Source organism: Pituophis catenifer, unplaced genomic scaffold (assembly GCF_029215685.1).
Source record: "Pituophis catenifer annectens isolate HBS135680 unplaced genomic scaffold, rPitCat1.0.hap2 SCAF_3, whole genome shotgun sequence".
Classification (NCBI taxonomy): domain Eukaryota; kingdom Metazoa; phylum Chordata; class Lepidosauria; order Squamata; family Colubridae; genus Pituophis; species Pituophis catenifer.
Window position 1 is genome coordinate 215245388 of NW_027256883.1, and position 21244 is coordinate 215266631.

Here is a 21244-nt window from a genome sequence, read left to right on the forward strand (position 1 = left end):
ACAGACAGACAGACAGACAGAGATGATAGATAGATAGATAGATAGATAGATAGATAGATAGATAGATAGATAGATAGATAGATGGATGGATGGATGGATGGATGGATGGATGGATGGATGGCCCCATCTTCTTGGGCCAAAGCTCCTGAGGTCTCCATGTGTTGGACTCTGCCCACCAGAACGAGGCAGAGGACTCATGGCCATGTTCCTCCTCGTTCTCTGGCTATTTAGGGTTCAACTGCAAGGTAAAGACTCCATTGATGCATCCATGACTAGCTGAGGACCAAGAAACCACCAGATCTTTCTGTTGAAGTCCACTATCTCTATCTCACTTCTCTCATCTTCTTGCCTCCCCAAAATAGTTTGAAGAAGACATTTTGGACATCTGCTTGCAGTTGCTGGACACCAACCCCAAATTCCTCCTCAATCAAGACAAGGACTGTTCTCGACGCAACAGCCCCGTCTACATCAGCAGGGTGGTGAGCGCCATGGTAAGCCCACATAGACCTTGGGCCTGCACTAAAGGAGAAAGAACAGAATGGATTTCTGGACCAGGTTCAACTGGCCCCGTCTTGACAGAGGAAATCAAATTCAGAAAGATCCTCCACCTTTTCTGATTTTGCTGAATTCCTCCTGCATTGAAATCAACAAGGTTTAAAGTTTGTCTAAAATCTAACAAGGTGGACCTCCAAAAATTATTTTGTAAACTTCTTTTGTGGCAAACTTGTGTTGAGGGGTCCATAGTGCTCTCTGAGCTTGGTTGTTTTCTTGCAGACATTTCATTACCAAACTAGGGAACATCATCAGTGGTGGAAGGGAGTGGGGTTTGTTGAGAAGAGGAGGAAGAGGAGGAGGAGGAGGAGGAGGACAGTGAGGTCCTTGATGTTGGCTGAGCTTGGTTGTTTTCTTGTAGACATTTCATGACCCAAACTAGGTAACATCACCAGTGCTAGAAGGGAGTGGGGGGTTGCTGTCAATTTACCCTACTAGAACTGATGATGTTACATAGTTTGGTAATGAAAGGTCTATAAGAAAACATATAAGCCCAGAGAAGACCAAGGACCCTTCAGTTCAACCCTGAGTTACAAACATTCTTTCTCTATCCAAACTTGTGTTGTTTCACACCAAGTTGTTGCTTCCTTGGCTGCAGGTGAACTGCAACGATGACAAAGGCATCCTCTTTGGACGCTGGGACAACCGCTATGACGATGGGATCAGCCCCATTACCTGGAGTGGGAGTGTGGACATTCTTCGGAGGTGGCAGAAGTACGGATGCCAACCGGTTCGATACGGGCAATGCTGGGTCTTCGCTGCAGTAGCCTGCACAGGTGAGAATCCATAACAGGTCGGATATGCTGCCCAGGTGGTCCACCATCACGGTGGTGCAGCTGGTTTGAGGGAAAACTTCAAGAGATGTTCCAAAGGTGCTTTTTTCCAAAAGTCAACTGGACTTCCTTGGATTTTTTTTTTAATTTGAAAACATTTCGCTTCTCATCCAAGAAGCTTCTTCAGAACAACCCAGATGTTACAGATGTTACAGATTAACAGAGTTGGAAGGGACATTGGAGGTCATCTAGTCCAACCCCCCACCCAAGCAGGAGACCCTACAGCATTTCTGACAGATGGCAGTCTAGTCTCTTCTTGAAAGCCTCCAGTGATGAAGCTCCCACAACTTCTGAAGGCAGCTTCTGTTCCATCGGTTGATGGTTCTCAATGTCAGAAAAATTCTTATTTCCAGGTTGAATCTCTCCTTGGTCAGTTCCCATCCATTATTCCTTGTCTGGCCTATTCCATGTCTCTGGAGATTCTCCATCATCCAGGTCCTGGTTGTCTCAAAAGTGCTTTTTCCCCCCAAAAGACAACTAGACTTTTTTGGCTTTTTTCTTTGAAAACATTTTGTTTCTCATCCAGAATGGAAGAAGCTTCTTGGATGAGAAGCGAAATGTTTTCAAAGAAAAAAAATCCAAGATTCAGTTGCTTTTTGAGAAAAATCATCTTTGGGACAACCAGGACCTAGACGATGGAGAATCTCCACAGACAATAAGTTCAAGAGATGTTACAGCCCAACAAATTAGACAAGATAGACGCCAACATTAATTTTTTTAACAGTTTATTTATGCATTTTCAGTTTACATACATAAGTGCTTTATGAACAGCAAATTGTCTGGATCCATTTGCTTACATAATAATACTTTCCCAGCTCCTAATTTTTACCTATAATATCCAAACATTTGTAGAACAGGTCCCATGTTTGAAAATACTCTGTATCTTCTTTCTCTTTTATCTTAACATCCATTTCCGTCCATTTCTGCACAGTCCAGTATTTTTTTAATTACATCATCTTCTGTAGCCGTATCCTCATTTTTCCAGTACTGTACAAATATAATTCTTGCTGCTTTAACATGTCATATTAAGTGTATATTCCCTTTATCATCATACTTTTCTGCTACTATACCTAACAGAAATATCTCTGGCTTATAATCTATATCTAACTTTAACATCTTTTTCTAACCATGTATGTATTTTTGTCCAATATTTCTTTGCTTTTACACATGTCCACCACATGTGATAATAAGTACCCAGTGCCAGGATTTCTTTTATTGGAACAAGATTTACTAATCTTCTAAATTTAAATGTGGTTCCCTTCTCTGAAAAATCTTCATGTGAACTTGGAAAGAGATTATCTGGGCTGTTTCTTTCTTGGCATCTGGATTTAAGACCCTCTTCTCTGACCGTAGAGGTTCTTCAAGGCTGTTTCCTCTTCCTTTGATCAAGCTGTAGCAAACATGGTGGGATTCCACAGAAATCAGGGGTTGGATTTGTTTGGTGGATTGTCCTCACGGTGGGGTCAAAAAAGTCAAGATGGCAGCCATGCCTGAGTGATCAAAGGCTTACCTCCGTGTAAACAGGGGCAGAGTTCAATTCATCTCCTGCTTGAGCAGAGGGATGGACTAGAGGACCTTCAAAGTCCCTTCCAACTCTGTTTGTATTCTGTAAAATCTTGATATATATATTTTTGGCCACCCTGTGGTTATGCCGTTGATTATCAGATAATTCTCTTTCTTACAATTTGAGTGCAAATAAATCTACACAGGAAGTCCTCAACTTTCAACCGTTTATTTAATGACTGTTCAAAGTTATAAGGGCACTGAAAAAATGACAGCCATGACGTGGATGAAGGAGAATCTCCATAGACTTTTAACTGCAGGCACGATTTTAAAGAAATTCTTAATTTCTCTTTGATGCTGAAGTCTCCATTGCAAGGAGGAAACACAGGAGGCAGTCCTCGACTTACAACAGTTCATTTAGTGACGTTCAGACTTACAACAGCCATCTCTCCCCCCCCCCCCAAAAAAACCCCAAAGTCAGCGACCTCCAGTCGCCTCCATCTGCAACTTTGCAGCAGGGCTGAGGTTAAAAGTGCAAGAATTTGTGTCTCATCATTCGTCATTGTTGTTCTCTATTTCTGTAGAGATGTCATTATTTCTTATATCTAATGCAACCCCACTTCCCCTTTCATTTGGTCTGCTTCTTTTAAATAACTTAAATCCATTCGTGGGTTTCAATCAATCCGAATAGAGCTGGAAGGGACCTTGGAGGTCCTCTAGTCCAACCCCCTGCTCAAACAAGAGACCCTATCCCATTTCAGGCAAATGGCTGTCCAGGATCTTCTTAAAAACCTCCAGCGATGGAGCACCCACAACTTCTGGTGGCAAGCTGTTCCACTGGTTAATTGTTCTCATTGTCAGGAAATTTCTCCTTAGTTCCAGGTTGCTTCTCTCCTTGATCAGTTTCCATCCATTGTTTTGTAGGAAATTAGCACCCACCCCTTTCCTAGAGGAATGAAATATTTTGGGAAATATTAAAAAGGCAGAATATTATGTTTCCCTGGATGAGAAATGGAGAAGCATGTTTTAAAGACAAAGCATCTCCCACCTTCCTGCCCCCACCCTTTGTCAATGGGCCACAGGCAGAAACTCAATTCCCTCCCACCTTTGTCAATGGACCATCATCTGCAACACAATAGGACCCATCTAGCAACAGAAACTCACCACATGGCACCTGGGAAGATTACATCAGCCAGCAAGGCTAGCTAAGACCCCCACCCCCTGGGAGTCTGACAACCAATCAGGATGCTCTTTTGGGCCCCCAGGAAGTTCAAAGCCAGAGAGGGCATAAAACCCGGGGACTCACTGCGTCTCCTCCCCTTTTCTGTTCAGGAACTCAAGCCATGTGATCCTGTCCACCATTAAACCATCTTTCCAAGCAGTCTCCAGGTTTCCAGTGTCTTTTTCCCCACTTGGAGCTGAACCCAGAAGGATATTTCTTCCTACAGTTTCTTCTCTTGCCTTCTGGTGCTTTGGAAAATAAGCTGACTCCCTCCTCTTTGTGGCTGCCCCTCCAATACCGGAAGACTGCTATCTGGGTTTCATCCCACTAAGTTTCCGTAATGGCAACCATATCATATCTGCCCTCATTTACTTGAATTTCTAATTCACCCTGTTCATTCCCCATACTTTTGTGCATCGGTGTATCGACGTTTGAGTCCCTTTTCGACTGACCCAGTGTTTTACTTTGTGTCTGAGTTCTGCTACTTCCTTTCCACCTGTTTGATTACTGCACACCGTGTGGCACACGCACTCTCCAAAGTTTAGGACCGGGATGGCGAACCTATGGCACCCGTGCCACAGGTGGCACGTGGAGCCATATTGGTGGGCACGCGAACTCAGCTCCGGTGCGCATGTGCGTGCTGGCCAGCTGATTTTCAGGCCTTCTGGGCCCACCAGAAGTCGGGAAACGAGCCGTTTCCAGCCTCCAGGGAAGACCGTTTTCGCCCTCCCCAGGCTCCTAGAAAGTCTCTGGAGCCTGGGGAGGGTGAAAAACAGGACTACCAGGCCATCACGTGCCAAAAGTGGGGGGAGCGCAGGTGTGTCACGCACGCAGGCACAGGGGTTGGGGCGCGTAGAATTATGGGTGTGGGCACGTGCACGGGCGACCCCCCCATGTACTTCATTCAGTTTTGGCATGCAATGGCAAAAAGGTTAGTCATCACTGGTTTAGGAGATCAAAATCTCCCCAACTCCTGGAGGCACCGAGAGAAAAGCCGCATGTTGGAGGCAGGGAAGACAGGCAGGGATGCAAATGTCAGTTTACAAACAGTCCAGCCTAAAAGGAGCTGTGAGGTCTCGCCTCTCCAATCTTCCTGAGAAAGCAGGACTCTTGAAACCGCAGCTGTTCCAAAAGGATCTTTTATGGGAAGGTTTGTGATGACAAGAGATCTAGGCAAGAACTGGAGCTTCTCACTTACAACCAGCTATTTAGAGCAATGCTAACCAAACCCCTCCCACACTATATCTGTCAGGGTGGCAATTAATCCCATTCTGCTTTTGGGTAATTGCACCTTGATTTAGAGAATGGATCGAGGCTTTTCCCTTGGAGTATACTTGAGAAAATAAACCCGAAGATACGTTTTCTAAGAAAAACTCATTTATTTGTTATAAAGAAGCAAAAACATCTTACTAGCTAATTAATTACATCTTGGCAAAGCTTTCCCGGCCACCTCTCCTGGCTGGAGAACACAGAAAGACAGAAGAAAGTGAAAGAATGTGGACATGCGCAGTTAGCTTACTGATAAGAACTTGGCAAGCGACGGTAAGTCTGAAAGTTCAAAAATAAGAGCTCATCTGGTAAATACAAAAACGCAGTGACAATATCATTGCAGGGAAATAGAAACAGAAACTACATATAGAGATTAACACAGGAATGCAAGAAACAGAAACAGAAACTTCATATAGAGACCACTCCATTCCTCCCCCCAATTTCTCCCCCCAAAATGCCATCGTCCCTGTAGAAATATCTGGGACCTGACATTTTGTTCGGCTTTCCAGGGTGAGTCTGGGGTCGGGGTAGTCTGCCAGGAAGCAGAAGAGATGCTGAACGTGGTGTTTTCTTCTCCTAGTGCTCCGGTGCCTTGGGATCCCTACTCGTGTGGTGACCAACTATAACTCTGCCCACGACACGAATGGGAACTTGATCATCGAGCAATATTTGGACGAGAACGGGAAGCTGCAGAGGGGGAACAAGGAGCTCATCTGGTGAGTGACGAGCGGGAGTGGGAAGGCCAGCAGGGGGGGCTCGGGGGACAAACTGCCCCCTCCTCCTACCTCTCATCAAACTGCACTCTCTATTAGCACTGATGATATTACCTAGTTGGGTCATGAAATGTCTGCAAGGAAACAACCAGGCTCAAGGGCCACATAGTCCTCCTCCTCTTCTCCTTCCTTCCTTCCTTTTTTCCTTCCTTCCTTCCTTCCTCCCTCCCTCCCTCCCTTCTTCCTTCTCCTCATCCTCCTCACTCCCTCCTACCACTGATGATGTTCCCTAGTCGGGTCATGAAATGTCTGCAAGGAAAAAACCAGGCTCAGAGATCATCAAGGACCACATAGTCCTCCTCCTCTTCTCCTTCCTTCCTTCCTTCCTTCCTTCCTTCCTTCCTTCCTTCCTTCCTTCCTCCCTCCCTCCCTCCCTCCCTCCTCCTCATCCTCCTCACTCCCTCCTACCACTGATGATGTTCCCTAGTTGTATAATGAAACATCTGGAAGAAAACAACCCAGCTCAGAGAGCACCAAGGACCCCCAATCTTTTAATTGGCTAGCAAATACTAACACTCTTGGCTACCACAAAGCTAACACAATTCCCCTCCCACAATCCTCAGTCCTACAACTCATCCTTTTCTGCAGGAAGCCAGCCTTACAAGCTGCCCCTGCATTTCAGGACACGGAGCTGCTGGGCTCGCCTGTACAACTCCCTCTGTCCTGTCTGCACCACAGGCGAGACAGTGTGACTCAGTCCTGGGACACCCAAGCCCCTTTCCCCACCCCCCGCCCCCGTTTCCTCCCTGCCCCTGCTCACTTCCTCTCTCCCTTTTCTTTGCGACCCCCGGTCAGAATGCAAAGAAAGCATTAATTTTTTTTTCCAGATGTCTGATTGCTAATCTCCCAGTCCATAATTTTTAATTTCTCTTTCAAGAGTTGTGTAAGAGCTGGGGAGGCTTTGCTGTTCCCTCCCTAAGCAAAAGGCTCTGTTTTTAATTAATTAATTAATTAATTAATTAATTAATTCATTCATTCATTCATTCATTCATTCATTCATTTATTTTATTATTATTTTTTTAATTTGATTTATATGCCGCCCTTCTCTGGAGACTCAGGGCGGCTTACAATGCGTTAAGCAATAGCTTTCATGCTTTTGTATATTTAGACAAAGTCAGTTTATTGCTCCCACAATCCGGGTCCTCATTTTACCTACCTTAGAAAGGATGGAAGGCTGAGTCGACCTTGAGCCTGGGGAGAATTGAACTCGCAGTAATTGCAGGCAGCTGTTGTTAATAACAGGGTGCACTAAACCACTGTACTATCAAGGCTCTTGAATGAATTTATTAATTCATTCATTTGGTTTTTGTCTTTTTACTCTTCCCAAAATGCATCTTGCCAGCATGACGCTTCCTCTACCACGGATTGGCCTTCCCCGTCCTGGATAACGTCCTTTTTCTCTAAACCTTTCCAAGACAATTTCAAGGCTTCTTGGAAATCAGTACCGTTGCTTTTTATTTTTATTTTTATAAACCAAGAAGCCTCAGGCAAAGCAGAGAGCTCAGCTATCCCCAAGGGAGGCCTCTGGCCCTGATATCCAGAGTTTGTTTGCTTATAAGCAGTCCCCGACTTACGACGGCAATTGAGCCCACCATTTCCATGGCAAGCAGTTTTTAAGTGAGGTCTGCAAGCAAAACAGTTTTTAAATGAGGTTTGCCCCATTTTATGACCGTTCTTGCTGCCTTTGTTAAGTGAATTACTGCACTTGTTCATTTAGTCACACAGTTGTTAAGTGAATCTGATTTCCCCATGGACTTTGCTTGTCAGAAGGTCGCAAACCGGGCTCATGTGTCCCTAGGACATGGCAACGGTCATAAACATGAGACAGTTGCCAAGCAGTTCAATTTCGATCATGTGACCTTGGAGATACTGCAACGGTCGTAAGTGTGAAAAACGGTCATAAATCACTTTTTTCAGTGCTGTTGTAAATTCGAACAGTCACTAAGTGAATGGCTGTAAGTCGAGAACTGTCTTACCTTTATATGCTTCCCGTGTCTCTATTCAAAGCCATCCAAAGCCCAAATACAAAAACATTACAATGATCAGGAATTAGAAAACTAGGAAGCAAGTCCACAAATGGTTTTCACCTCCACCTCTTCCCCCTAAAGCAGTGTTTCTCAACCTTGGTAGCTTGAAGATGGGTGGACTTCAACTCCCAGAATCCCCCAGCCAGCGGCACTCAGACAAAACAGCCATCAACGGGCACATAGAGATGGACCACATTTACACACCATTCAAAAGAGACAATCCAAAAGCTAAAAGATCACTGCACTTCTTGGCCAGAAATAAAATACCCACAAGAGCAGAGATTAACACAGTGTTTCTCAACCTTGGTAGCTTGAAGATGGGTGAACTTCAACTCCCAGAATCCCCCAGCCAGCAACGCAAATTAGCATCCTCGTGAGAAACTTGGTAGTACAGTGGTCTAAGGCACCCTGTTATTAAGCTGGTTATTAAGACCAGCTGCCTGCAATTACTGCAGGTTCAAATCTCCCCAGGCTCCAGGTTGACTCAGCCTTCCATCCTTTCTAAGGTGGGTAAAATGAGGACCCGGATTGTGGGGGCAATAAGCTGACTTTGTATAAAAAATATACAAAAGAATGAAGGCTATTGCTTAGCGCCTTGTAAGCCGCCCTGAGTCTCCGGAGAAGGGCGGCATATAAATGAAATTTAAAAAAAGAAGAAGAAGAAGAGGAGAAGGAGGAGGAGGAGGGGGAGGGGGAGGAGGAGGAGGAGGAGGAGGAGGAGGAGGAAGATAGGAGCCCTGGTAGCGCAGCAGACTAAAACACTGTTATTAAGACCAGCTGCCTGCAATTACTGCAGGTTCGAATCTCGCCAAGGCTCAAGGTTGACTCAGCCTTCATCCTTTCTAAGGTAGGTGAAATGAGGACCCAGTTTGTGGGGGCAATAAGCTGACTTTGTATAAAATATACAAAAGAATGAAGGCTATTGCTTAACGCATTGTAAACCACCCTGAGTCTCCAGAGAAGGGCGGCATATAAATCAAATTAAAAAAAAAAAAACAAAAAACGAGGATGGGAATCCACAGAGAAGCCTGAAGTCTGGAGTCCATAACTAGGAAAGAGATTCACCCATCGTGGTCCTCTTGCCCAGATCCTCTCGTGACTTGTGGCAGAATGACCTCATGGGGCATGGGAGGTGCCATGACCGCCCGTGACCCCTCCAGAGGCCTTGATCCTCCTGGTTTGGATCATTGACCGTCTTAATTGGGCTTTGCAGTTCCCTGGCAGAAGCAACAAGAAGCAAAAGCTCTTTCTTAACTCGGACGATCTGGAGCTTCCTCATGGCCACAACCTTCACCGCCTCCCAAATTGTGCAATTTAAGATCGTGACGATTATTATATATGGTTGATTGCACAGTCAGCCAGATGTTCAGACTGGATTCGTCATTTTTGTCCAACCGTTGAGTCCTTCTCAAGGACGTGGGACAGACAGATGTGGCTGTCTGACGGGGTTAGATGTAACCTCACAGGATGTGAGCTGTTCCAAGTCAAGCTGCCTTTTGCAATTGACCGATGGTGATTTGGTCAACGCCGATGGTATTATTATTATTATTTTTGTTGTTGTTCGTTGCATAGCCAGCCGGATGTTCAGACTGGATTTTGGCAGTTTTGTCCACCTCTCGAGTCCTTCCCAAGGACCTGGAATAGGCAGATGTGGTCATTTGATGATGTTAGATGTAGAAGATAAGCCGTTCTGAGCACAGCTGCCTTTTGCAATTGACCAATGGGGATTTGGTCAATGCCACTGGTGGTCAAGATATGCTCCAGATGTTTTAGGATTGCAGCCAAGGTGCCTATCCCTCCCTATTGGAACTCCCTTTGCTTGCTCCTGCCACAGTCATTAATAACAGATAATTAGGTTTTCAATCTACATATGTTTGCAACTTGTAAACACCTTTTCCAGCACTGGGTCAACAGCTGCTGGCTGTGGTCACTCAGCCAACTCTCCTGACTCGGTTAGACCATTTGTTACCACATGTCCAGAATTATTATTAGGGTTAATTACACAGCCAGGTGTTTAGACTGGCTCTGGCATTTTATCCACCTATCCCGTCCTTCCCAAGGACCTGGGAGAGCAGATGTGGCTTAACAGTATTAAAGGTAGGATATAAAATCTTCCAAGTCAAACTGCTTTTTGTGTTGACCGATGGGGATTTTCTCAGTCCTGATGGTGTTCAAATGGTGTTCCAGATGTTTTAGGATTGAACTCAAAATGCCTATCCCTATTGGGACATTCTTTGCTTTCTTTGTTGTTCTGTTTCCATTTGTGGGTCTTTGTATTTAGTTATATTCTTCAGTTCTTTCTCTTCTACTCCGCTGTCTCCAGGTCCTGCCACATCCACTCTCCAGACTTTTTTGGGTCTTTCTTATTGACAATGGTTAAGTCTGAGGTGTCTGTTTGAAGTCTAAACAGAAGTCTCATTTTTCAATGACTTTCTCTATTTTATAATCCCAGCAGTCCTCATTTTGCAGGCAAAGCAGGGGTGAAATGCTCCCGGTTTGGACCGGATCGCCCGATCCAGTAGCGATGATGGCGGGTGGTTCAGAGAACCGGTAGCAAAAATCACTGCCCCCCCCCCCCCACACCATGCCCAGCTGAGCCGCACGATCATCAGAGGCTTCTTTTTTTTTTTTTTTTTACTTTTAAAAACCTCTTCGGCTGAAAAAAAAAAAAAGCCTCTGATGATCACGTGGCTCAGCTGGGATCGTCAGAGGCTTTTCAAAGCATTTTTTTCTGCAACCTCTTGGCCAAAGAGATGGTAAACAAAATGCTTTGAAAAGTCTCTGACGATCCCAGCTGAGTTGCCTGATCAGCAGAGGCTTTTCAAAGCATTAGAAAAAATGCTTCGAAAAGTTTTTTTTTTAAAAAAAGTTGGCCACGTCCACCCCAGTCACCCCCCCCCCCCGACCAAGCCACATCCACAGAACCGGTAGTAACAAATTTTACATTTCACCCCTGAGGCAAAGGGTATTTCTTGCAGATCTCCCAGTGCATCGTTGTTGCTACTTTGTCGTGCCGTTGTTTGTAGTCCCTCTGGGCGATCTTCTGGCAGCAGCTAACCAGATGCGCCACTGTTTCTTCCGCTTCTTTGCAGAGGTGGCACTTGCTGTCTGTTTCTGTCTTCTCAATTCTGGTTTTGTATGCATTTGTTCTCCAGGCTTGGTGCTGTTGTTGTTGTTGTTTTGTCTTTATGGATACCAGGAGGAGGAGCAGTACTTTCTGGCCTTTTCTTCCATATTTGCGATGAGAACACCTTGTTCTGTAGATGATGGAGAATGTGGAGAATGAATCACTGGGAGCCTGGTGGACATTTCCACCCTGTATGACCTCAAAAGGAATGTGAAGGAGGAGGAGGAGGCTGTCCATAGATCTCCTCAATCATTCTTTCTCCTTCCCTTCTTGACTCAGGAATTATCATTGCTGGGTGGAATGTTGGATGACCCGTCCAGACCTCCCAAGCGGCTATGACGGCTGGCAAGCCTTGGACCCAACTCCACAGGAAAAGAGTGAAGGTAAGTGATGGAAAGGTTGTGTTACCAGGTCTCTCCTAAAGGCTAAGGGAGGCTCTGGGATGGCCAGAGTGTTACTTGCCAAGTCCACACACTTGGAATACGGCATCCAGCCATGATGTCAAAAAGGATGTTGAGACTCTGGAAAGAGTGCAGAGAGAAGAGCAACGAAGATGATTAGAAGGCTGGAGGCTTAAAATACAAAGAACAGTTGCAGGAATTGGGTATGTCTAGTATAATGAAATGGGGACATGGTGGCTCAGCTTGTCGATCAAAAGGTTGGCAGTTCAGCTGTTCGAATCCCTAGTGCCGCATATAACGGGGTAAGCTCCCGTTCCTTGTCCCAGCTTCTGCCAACCTAGCAGTTCGAAAGCAGGTAAAAAAAAATGCAAGTAGAAAAATAGGGACCACCTTTGGTGGGAAGGGAACAGCGTTCCGTGCGCCTTTGGCGTTGAGTCATGCTGGCCACATGACCACGGAGACGTCTTTGGACAGCGCTGGCTCTTCGGCTTTGAAACGGAGATGAGCACCGCCCCCTAAAGTCGGGAATGAGTATCACACATGTGCGAGGGGAACTTTTACCTTTACCTTCAGTATAATGAAAAGAAAGAGTAACAGAATAACAGAGTTGGAATGGACTCTTGAGGTCATCCAGTCCAACCATGCAGGAGGCCCTAGACATGGCAGTCCAGTCTCTTCTTGTAAGCCTCCAGAGATGAAGCTCCCACAACTTCTGAAGGCAACTTCTGTTCCACTGGTTGATTACTGTCAATGTTAAGAAATTTCTCCTTATTTCCAGGTTGAATCTCTCCTTGTTCGGTTTCCATCCATTATTCCTTGTCTGGCCTTCGGGTGCTTTGGAAAATAGCTTGAACCCCTCCGCTCTGTGGCAGCCCCTCAGATATTGTAAGGCTGCTATCGTGTCTCCCCTGGTCCTTCTCTTCACTAGACTAACCAGGCCCAGTTCCTGCAACTGTTCATCGTATGTTTTATTCTCCAGTCTCCTCATCATCCTTTGCTCTTCTCTGCACTCTTTCTAGAGTCTCAGCATCCTTTTTATGGTGTGGGGACCAAAACTGGATGCAGGACTCTAGGTGTGGCCTTACTAAGGCTTTATAGAGTGGTATTAGTACCTCCCTTGATCTTGATTGTATGCCCCTGTTAATGCAACTTAAGCCGTTCCACTGGTTAATTGTCCTCCCTGTTAGGAAGTTTCTCCTCAATTCCAGGTTGCTTCTCTCCTTGATTAGTTTGCATCGATTGTTTCTTGTCTTGCCTTCTGGTGCTTTGGAAAATAGTTTGAACCCCACCCCCACCCCCTCTTCCTTTGTGGCAGCCCCTGAGATATTGGAACACTGCTATCATGTCACCCCACTACAAAAAAGATGTTGAGACTCTAGAAAGAGTGCAGAGAAGAGCAACCAGGATGATGAGGAGACTGGAGAATAAAAGTTACGATGAACAGTTGCAGGAACTGGGCCTGGCTAGTCTAGTGAAGAGAAGGACCAGGGGAGACAGGAGAGCATCTTCCAATATTTGAGGGGCTGCCACAGAGAGGAGGAAGGGGGTCAACCTGTTTTCCAAAGCACCTGAAGGCCAGACAAGGAACAATGGATGGAAACTGAATCAGGAGAGATTCAACCTGGAAATAAGGAGGAATTTTCTGACAGTCAGAACAATCAACCGATGGAACAGAAGTTGCCTTCGGAAGTTGTGGGAGCTTCATCACTGGAGGCTTTCAAGAAGAGACTGGACTGCCATCTGTCAGAAATGGCTCAGGGTCTCCTGCTTGGGCGGGGGGTTGGACTAGATGACCTACAAGGTCCCTTCCAACTCTGTTAATCTGTAAAAGCTTCCCTCCAGAAGTGGTGGGAGCTCCATCATTGGAGGCTTTTAAGAAGAGACTGGACTGCCATCTGTCTTGAATGGTATATAACAGTGATGGCTAACCTTTTTGCTGTCGCATGCCAAAAGTGGGGAGAGTGTGGGGGGGGTCACGCGCGCCCATGCCCACACCCAGAATTCAATGCGCCCCACCCCCCTGCACATGCCCATCCCACCCCACTGAGCTCCCCTTCCCCCCGCTTTTGGCACGCGATGGCACGGTGGGCCCAGTAGGCCCATTTTTTCGTCCTCCCCAGGCTCCAGAGGCTTTCTTGGAGCCTAGGGAGGGTGAAAAGGGTCTTCTCCACCTCCACCCCTCTGGAAGCCCTCTGGAGGCCAGAAACAGTCTGTTTGCTGATTTCCAGTGGGACCTAGAGAGCCCCTGGAGCCTGGGGAGAGTGAAAAACAGGCCTTCCCTCCCCCAGAGGCTCTCCAGAGGCTGGAAACAGCCTCTTTCCTGACTTCTGGTGGGCCCAGAAGGCCTGAAAATCAGCTGGCTGGCTTGTGCATGCGCGCCGAAGATGAGCTAGGGTGACGCTCGCGTGCCGATATGGCTCCATGTGCCACCTGTGGCACACATGCCATAGGTTCGCCATCATGGGTATATAGAGTCTCCTGCTCCAGGAAGGGGCTGGACTAGCAGACCTCCAAGATCCCATCCAACCCTGTTCTTCTATGTTCTTTGTGCTCCCTCCGCAGGAATCTACTGCTGTGGGCCAACTCCGGTGAAAGCCGTCAAGGATGGACAACTGGATTTCAAGTACGATGTGAAGTTCGTCTTTGCCGAGGTCAACGCCGACGTGGCCTTCCTGATGCTTCAGAGCGACATGTCCCGGAAGAAGACCACTCACCCCACCTTAGTGGGCAAGAAGATCAGCACCAAGAGTGTGGGGAAGGACACCAAGGAGGACATCACGCACACCTACAAGCATGGCGAAGGTACTCGGAGGGGCCGTGGGAAAACTGGGTGGGCACCAATGAGCTCATCTGGGCAGGAAATACGACCGTAATTGAGCCTGGAATTACAATCATAACTCAATGCCAATCCTTAGGTGGATCCCCACATGGACAGGATCAAATGTATGACCTTTGGGTGGTGGCCATTGAAGTGAATCATGGTTGTTAAGTGAACGCAGCCGTCATTAAGCAAATCCATTTGTCCACCATGGCTGTATTACTTTTCGTTTTCATTTTGCTGGAAAGAAAGGCCAGATTCTGGCCAAAACATTAATTGTGGTCACATGAATGCGGTCACTGGAAACAGGCATAAGTACCAGTCAGTTGCTAAGCAATCATAGGACTGTGGGAAGGATCATCCGAACTTTGAATCTGCCTGCCTTGGATGTTGCCCTGGAGAGATCCGTTGTAACTTCGAATCGGCGCTAAGGAATCAGTCGTAAATTGAGAACCACCTGTTAATGGGCTTCTGAGTATGTTTAATGGAAGCCCAAATATTGAGAAATACTGAAGAAATGCCTAGGATAGTAATGGCAAACCTTTTTGCCATCACGTGGCGAAAGTGGGGGGAACACGGGGGGTCACGCACACCTGTGCCCATACCCATCATTCATAACCCCGCCCCCCACACATGCATGTGCAACACCCTCCCCCCCGTGTTCCCCCCTCTTTTGGCATGCAATGGCACAATGGGCCCAGTAGGCCCGTTTTTTCGCTCTCCCCAGGCTCCAGAAGCTTTCTAGGAGCCTGGGGAGGGCTAAAACAGCCTTCCCCACCCACCCACCCCAAGAGGCCCTCTGGAGGCCGGAAACAGCCTGTTTCCCAACTTCCAGTGGGCCCAGAAGGCCTGAAAATCAGCTGGCTGGCGCACACATACGCACTGCAGCTGAGGTAGGGCAACGCTCGGGTGTCCACCGATATGGCTCTGCGTGCCACCTGTGACACGCGTGCCATAGGTTCGCCATCACGGGCCTAGAGCAATGAAATGCCTAGCACAGCCGGCTGGGGAATCATGGGAATTGTAGTCCATGCATGTCAAAATCTCTGAGGTTGACCAACATTGGTGTAGTAGTACTTTTGTTTTGCACATCCACCATCAGTTGGCCATCTGCAGCTCTTAAGCATGTGCAGAGTTTCAATAAAGGAGAATATTTGTTGCTCAGGGTTGAAGCGCAGCGATGACGTTACAGGGAGTCCTGGACTTATTAACGCAACTGAGCTCAAAATTTCCATTGCTAAGCGAGACGTTTGTCAAGTGAGTTTGGCCCCCGTTTTACGACCTACCTCGCCACTGTTGTTAAGCGAATCACTTCCATTATTCAATTAGTGACCGGGTTGTTCAGTGAATCTGGCTTCCCCACTGACTTTGCTCATCAGAAGGTCCCAAAAGGGGATCAGGTGACCCCAGGACACTGCGACCGTCATTAATATCAATTAATATTATTAATTAATATTATTAATTAATTAGCATTTAATAATAATTATTATTAATAATAATACTAATATTAATAAACCATCAGTTGTGGGACGCAGTGGCTCAGTGGCTAAGACGCTGAGCTTGTCAATCGAAAGGTCAGCAGTTCAGCAGTTCGAATCCCTAGTGCCGCGTAACGGGGTGAGCTCCCGTTACTTGTCCCAGCTTCTGCCAACCTAGCTGTTCGAAAGCACGTAAAAAAATGCAAGTAGAAAAACAGGGACCACCTTTGGTGGGAAGGGAACAGCGTTCCGTGCGTCTTTGGCATTGAGTCCTGCTGGCCCCATGACCACGGAGACGTCTTCGGACAGCGCTGGCTCTTCGGCTTTGAAATGGAGATGAGCACCGCCCCCTAGAGTCAGGAATGACTAGTACATATGTGCGAGGGGAATTCTTACCTTTAAACCATCAGTTGGCAAACATCTGAATCTTGATCACGTAACCATGGGGAGGCTGCAACGGTCATAACTGTGAAAAATGGTCATAAATCACTTTTCTCCAGTGCTGTTGTAACTTCAAACGGTCACTAAACGAATTGTTGTAGGTCAAGGACTACTTGGACGTAATTTGAGCAATGAAACATCTGCAACAAAACAACCCAGCTCAGCGTGCAGAGTTTCTTTGGAAATAAGTTGGGTTTGGGCCAGTGGTGAAATCGAAAATTAGTTACTACCGGTTCTGTGGGCGTGGCTTGGTGGTGATGGTGGGTAATGTGACTGAGTGGGCGTGGCCAACTTTTTTTTTTTTACTTTTAAAACCATTTTTTCTACAACCTCTTTAGCGAAGAGGTTGTAAAAAAATGCTTTCAAAAGGCTCTGACGATCCCAGCTGAGTTGCCTGATCGGCAGAGGCTTTTAAAAGAAAAAAAGGTGTTTTTTTTTCTTTTAAAAGCCTCTGATGATCCCAGCTGAGCCACGCGATCATCAGAGGCTTTTTTTTTTTACTTTTAAAAGCATTTTTTCAGCCAAAGAGGTTGTAGAAAAAATGCTTTTAAAAGTAAAAAAAAAAGCCTCTGATGATTGTGCGGCTCAGCTGGGCATGGGGGGGGGGCAGGGATTTTTGCTACCGGTTCTCTGAATCACCCACCTCCATCGCTACCGGATTGGACGATCCGGTCCGAACCGGGAGCATTTCACCCCTGGTTTGGGCAGCGTTCCTCCTACGGTGTTGGGGGGAGAGAAGCTGCCTCTGGGTACCTCACCCCACCCCCAAAAGAGGACATTTTCCAGGTTTCTTTGCTCCTGTTTTGGCTGCAGATTCAGAGCAGGAGAGAGCCTCCTTCGAGAAGCACGAGGAGACCCAGGCCACGGAGGAGGAAGGTTTGGCCCTCAGGATCAAGGCTTCCGAGGGGATGAACAACGGGTGCGACTTCGACGTCTTTGTGGTCATCAACAACAACACGCCCGAGGAACGCCTCTGCCGGCTGAGGATCTCGGCCGCCACCGTCAGCTACAACGGGGAGCTGGGCGCCGAATGCGGGTACAAGGACCTGTTGAACGTCAGCCTGGATCCCAACGCAGGTAGCGTCAGAAGAAGAATTCGGGGTTCCAACTCCAGCTGGGATATTGCGCAGGAATAAATCCAAATGAAATCCAGACAGCTGGGAGGAAAGGAGAATTATTTAGTCCCCAAAGGAAAGAGGGGTGTCAGCTGCAGAAAAATGGGGCTTCATAGGGGAGCTTGTCCTTGGTCTTTGGGTCTTGAGGGGAGTGGAAGTGGGTACGTGCTGGTTCTGGGGTGACCCTTGAGGGATGTGGGTGGGTGTTGAGCCAGAGAAGTTAATTACAGTAGTGGCCAAAATTGTGGAAACCTTTTGGGGAAAAATGTCTTTTCTAAAACTAGCTAATAACACCACTTTTTTTTTTTTGGAGTAGTACCATAAAATTATATATCAATGGAAAGGTAATTTAATCAAGAATGTAATGCAATAAATCCTTTTATGAAGGATTTGCTATTAGAATAGCAGTTACAGTATAAAGAAGAAAAGTGAAACACGTAGAAAAAGCAAGATATAGAAAAATTATCACGTCAGTTAATACTTAGCATGAATGAACGGCCTTACAACGTCTTCCCATGGAGTGAACCAAGTCTTTGAGTTCTGCAGCCATTCTAATGTGAAACCAAGATGGAACGATGGCTTCTATTAACTGGGTTTTATTGCTGGGTCGCTTCTGACTAACCAGTTTCTTGAGTCGGCTCCATAGATTTTCCATTGGGTGAAGGTCTGGGCTATTCCCAGGCCATTCATCACAGCAGTGGAATAGGATTATCTTGAAACTCCCAAAAAATTGGTGTTATTAGCCATCAAACCTCAAAAAATACACTTTTCCTGAAAGGTTTCCACAATTTTGGCCACTACTGTAAATCAAGAGAAGTGGATTGAGTCTCTCTGTTTGAACTGCAAGCATGATAATTATGTTTACATGGTCTTAACTGAGTTTCGTAGGTTTGCTTGCGTGTGTTTATAATTTGACATCAGTGTTTAATTCTCATGTTTAAGAAAGTTTAAAAGGATTTCGGAGGCTGCTAATCAGTAACTTCGTGGAGACTTGGATTAATTGACTGTATGATTTCCCTGTACAATATTTCTAACCCCATTATATGAATTCGTAAATTCTTTCCACAGTAGGCTTGTGCATGGGTTGGGCTGCAGAGTTGATTGTCGGGCTCGCTCGTCCATCATGCTCAGGAGGGGGGGGGAGAGGGGGGGAACAGGAGGGGCAAAGTAGAAGAATGTGGGTCAGGATGTCTGTAGGCCTGATGGTGAATTTGGCTCTGACACCTGAGCGAACTTTCCTTTGTGTGCCAAACAGATGGCGTTTTACCTCTGGTAAAGTTTTTGCACAGTTGTTCAGGCTCCTGACCACATAAGAGTAGAGGCGTGCAGCATCTCCTTGGCAACCTTAAGACTTGTGGATTTCAACTCCCAGAATTCCCCAGCCAGCAAAACCTTCCAGAAATTCTCTGGAAGCCCTTTTGGGACTTCACTTGTTCTAGGTTGCTCACAGATTGTGTCCCTGCGTTGTGCAATTAAGCAGTTTTCATTGCGTCTTTTGAGTTCTGGTTGGTGTTTACAAGTGCAGTGCTTCTGTCTGTCTGTCTGCCCTACGCTGTGCCTGGACTTCGACATTGGCAGGTTGCCTCCTGCTGCAAATTTATTGCAGGGGCATCCCTTGGAGACTGAGAAAAAGACGTGATGGGGGGAGTAATGGATTGGTCAGCATCAGCATCTGCCCCAAACCTGTCAAAAAACAGTAGAATTACAGAATAACAAGGTTGGAAGGGACCTTGGAGGTCTTCTAGTCCAGCCCCCTGCTCAAGTAGGAGACTCTTTACATTTCAGACAAATGGCTCTCCAGTCTTTTCTTAAACACCTCCAGTGATGGAGCACCCACAACTTCTGGTGGCAAGCTGTTCCACTGGTTAATTGTTCTCACTGTCAGGAAGTTTCTCCTTAGTTCTAGGCTGCTTCTCTCCTTGATGAGTTTCCACCCGTTGCTTCTTCTCCTGCCCTCAGGTGCTTTGGAGAATAGCTTGACCCCCTCTTCTTTGGGGCAGCCCCTCAGATATTGGAAGACTGCTATCATGTCTCCCCTAGTCCTTCTTTTCATTAAACTAGACATACCCAGTTCCTGCAACTGTTCTTCATATGTTTTAGCCTCCAGTCCCCTAATCCTCTTTGTTGCTCTTCTCTGCATTCTTTCTAGAGTCTCCACATCTTTTTTACATCGTGGCGACTTTCATTTCTTTCTCTCTCTCTCTCTCTCTCTCTCTCTCTCTCTCTCTCTCTCTCTCTCTCTCTCTCACACACACACACACACACACACACAGAGAGAGAGAGAGAGAGAGAGAGAGAAAGTGAAAGTGAAAGAAAAAGTGTGTGTGGGAGAGAGAGACAAAGAGAGAGAAAGAAAAAGAAAGAGAGAAAGAGAGTGTGTATATGTGTGAAACAGAGACAGAGACACAGAGAGAGAGAGAGAGAGTCTGTGTGTGTGTGAGAGAGAGAGAGGGAGAAAGAGAGAGAGAAAGAAAGAGAGAAAGAGAAAGTGTGTATATATGTGTGAGACAGAGACACACAGAGAGAGAGAGAGAGAGAGTGTGTGTGTGAGAGAGAGAGGGAGAAAGAGAGAAAGAGAGAAAGAGAAAGTATGTGTTTGTGAGAGAGAGAGAGAAAAAAGAAAGAGACAGACAGACACAGAGAGAGAAAGATCTTTCCAGCTCTCCGCATTGCAGGAATTGGTGCTCAGCTCCTGGGGAGCAACAGGGACAGAAGGACAAGCAATATGCATGAGCTTCTTCGGATGCCCAGGTATTCCTTCCTCTGGATAAAGCTTGCCCCTGAGGTCCAGACTCTGCAGAAACCTTTTGGAATCAAAAGCGGGAGGCAAGGCTGGGCAAGGCCGGTCCTTTGCTCTCTCTCTCCCCCTTTCTCCCCAGGAAAGCATGACGTGGTTTTTCCATAGCTGGGAAGGGCTCCAAACTGACCCCCCAAGGGGAGCTCAGATCTGCCTGCGCTCGGCTATTTTAAGAGTTTAGGTAGAGCAGAAAAACTGCTCCAACCTCCGGTTGACCTCCCAGAATTAAATGCCTGGCGTTTAAAACTCCTTCGCGGCTGCTTTGAGGGAGCAAAAGTCTTAAGAAGCCGTGAGATGCCCAGTTGGGTCTCTGAAGGAAGAAACCCAGCGGAGCATTTTCTGATAGAAATCCATGGGGTTTTGTTAGGGATTGCTGGACCTTCTTCCTCCCTACGCCTTTCACGATCCTTGCCGTTTATTCTTATTCTCTCGGTTTCATTATGCAGCACCCAGAGCTGGTCTGGACTCCAGCGGTGTCTGAACTGACTCAATTGAATTAAATGACTGTGGTGGGGAAACCGTTCTTAAGTCAATACCTGCGGTTGTTAAGTGGGTAACACAGTTGTTAAGTGAATCCGGCTTCCCCATTGACTTTGCTTATCGGATGTTCGCAAAGGGGGATTGCGTGACCCCGGGATGCTAAGAAAGGTGGCTGATTTTATGACCATTTTGCCACGGTTCTTAAGCGAATCACTGCAGTCGGTATGGTCAATCACTGTATGGTTGTTAAGCAGATCCGGCTTCCTGCATTGATTTTGCTTGTGTGAAGCCAGCTGGAAAGGTCGCAAATGTGGATCACGCGATTCTGGGAAGCTACAACCATTGTAAATACCCACTGCTCGTCAAGGGCCCAAGTTTAAGTCATGTGACCGCGGGGAATGTTGTGAT

The 21244-nt window shown here is 46.5% G+C and overlaps 1 protein-coding gene across 1 annotated transcript in view; it reads left to right on the plus strand.

Moving 5' to 3' along the window:
• The window catches only part of TGM2 (transglutaminase 2), a 69765-nt gene that overhangs the window by 37945 nt on the left and 10576 nt on the right, over window positions 1-21244 (plus strand). Inside the window, exons 5-10 of the mRNA XM_070941864.1 lie at window positions 363-491; window positions 1151-1328; window positions 5960-6095; window positions 11586-11689; window positions 14270-14509; window positions 17258-17521. Of these exons, the coding sequence (XP_070797965.1) occupies window positions 363-491; window positions 1151-1328; window positions 5960-6095; window positions 11586-11689; window positions 14270-14509; window positions 17258-17521 (1051 nt within the window). The remainder of the gene's footprint in view (window positions 1-362; window positions 492-1150; window positions 1329-5959; window positions 6096-11585; window positions 11690-14269; window positions 14510-17257; window positions 17522-21244) is intronic.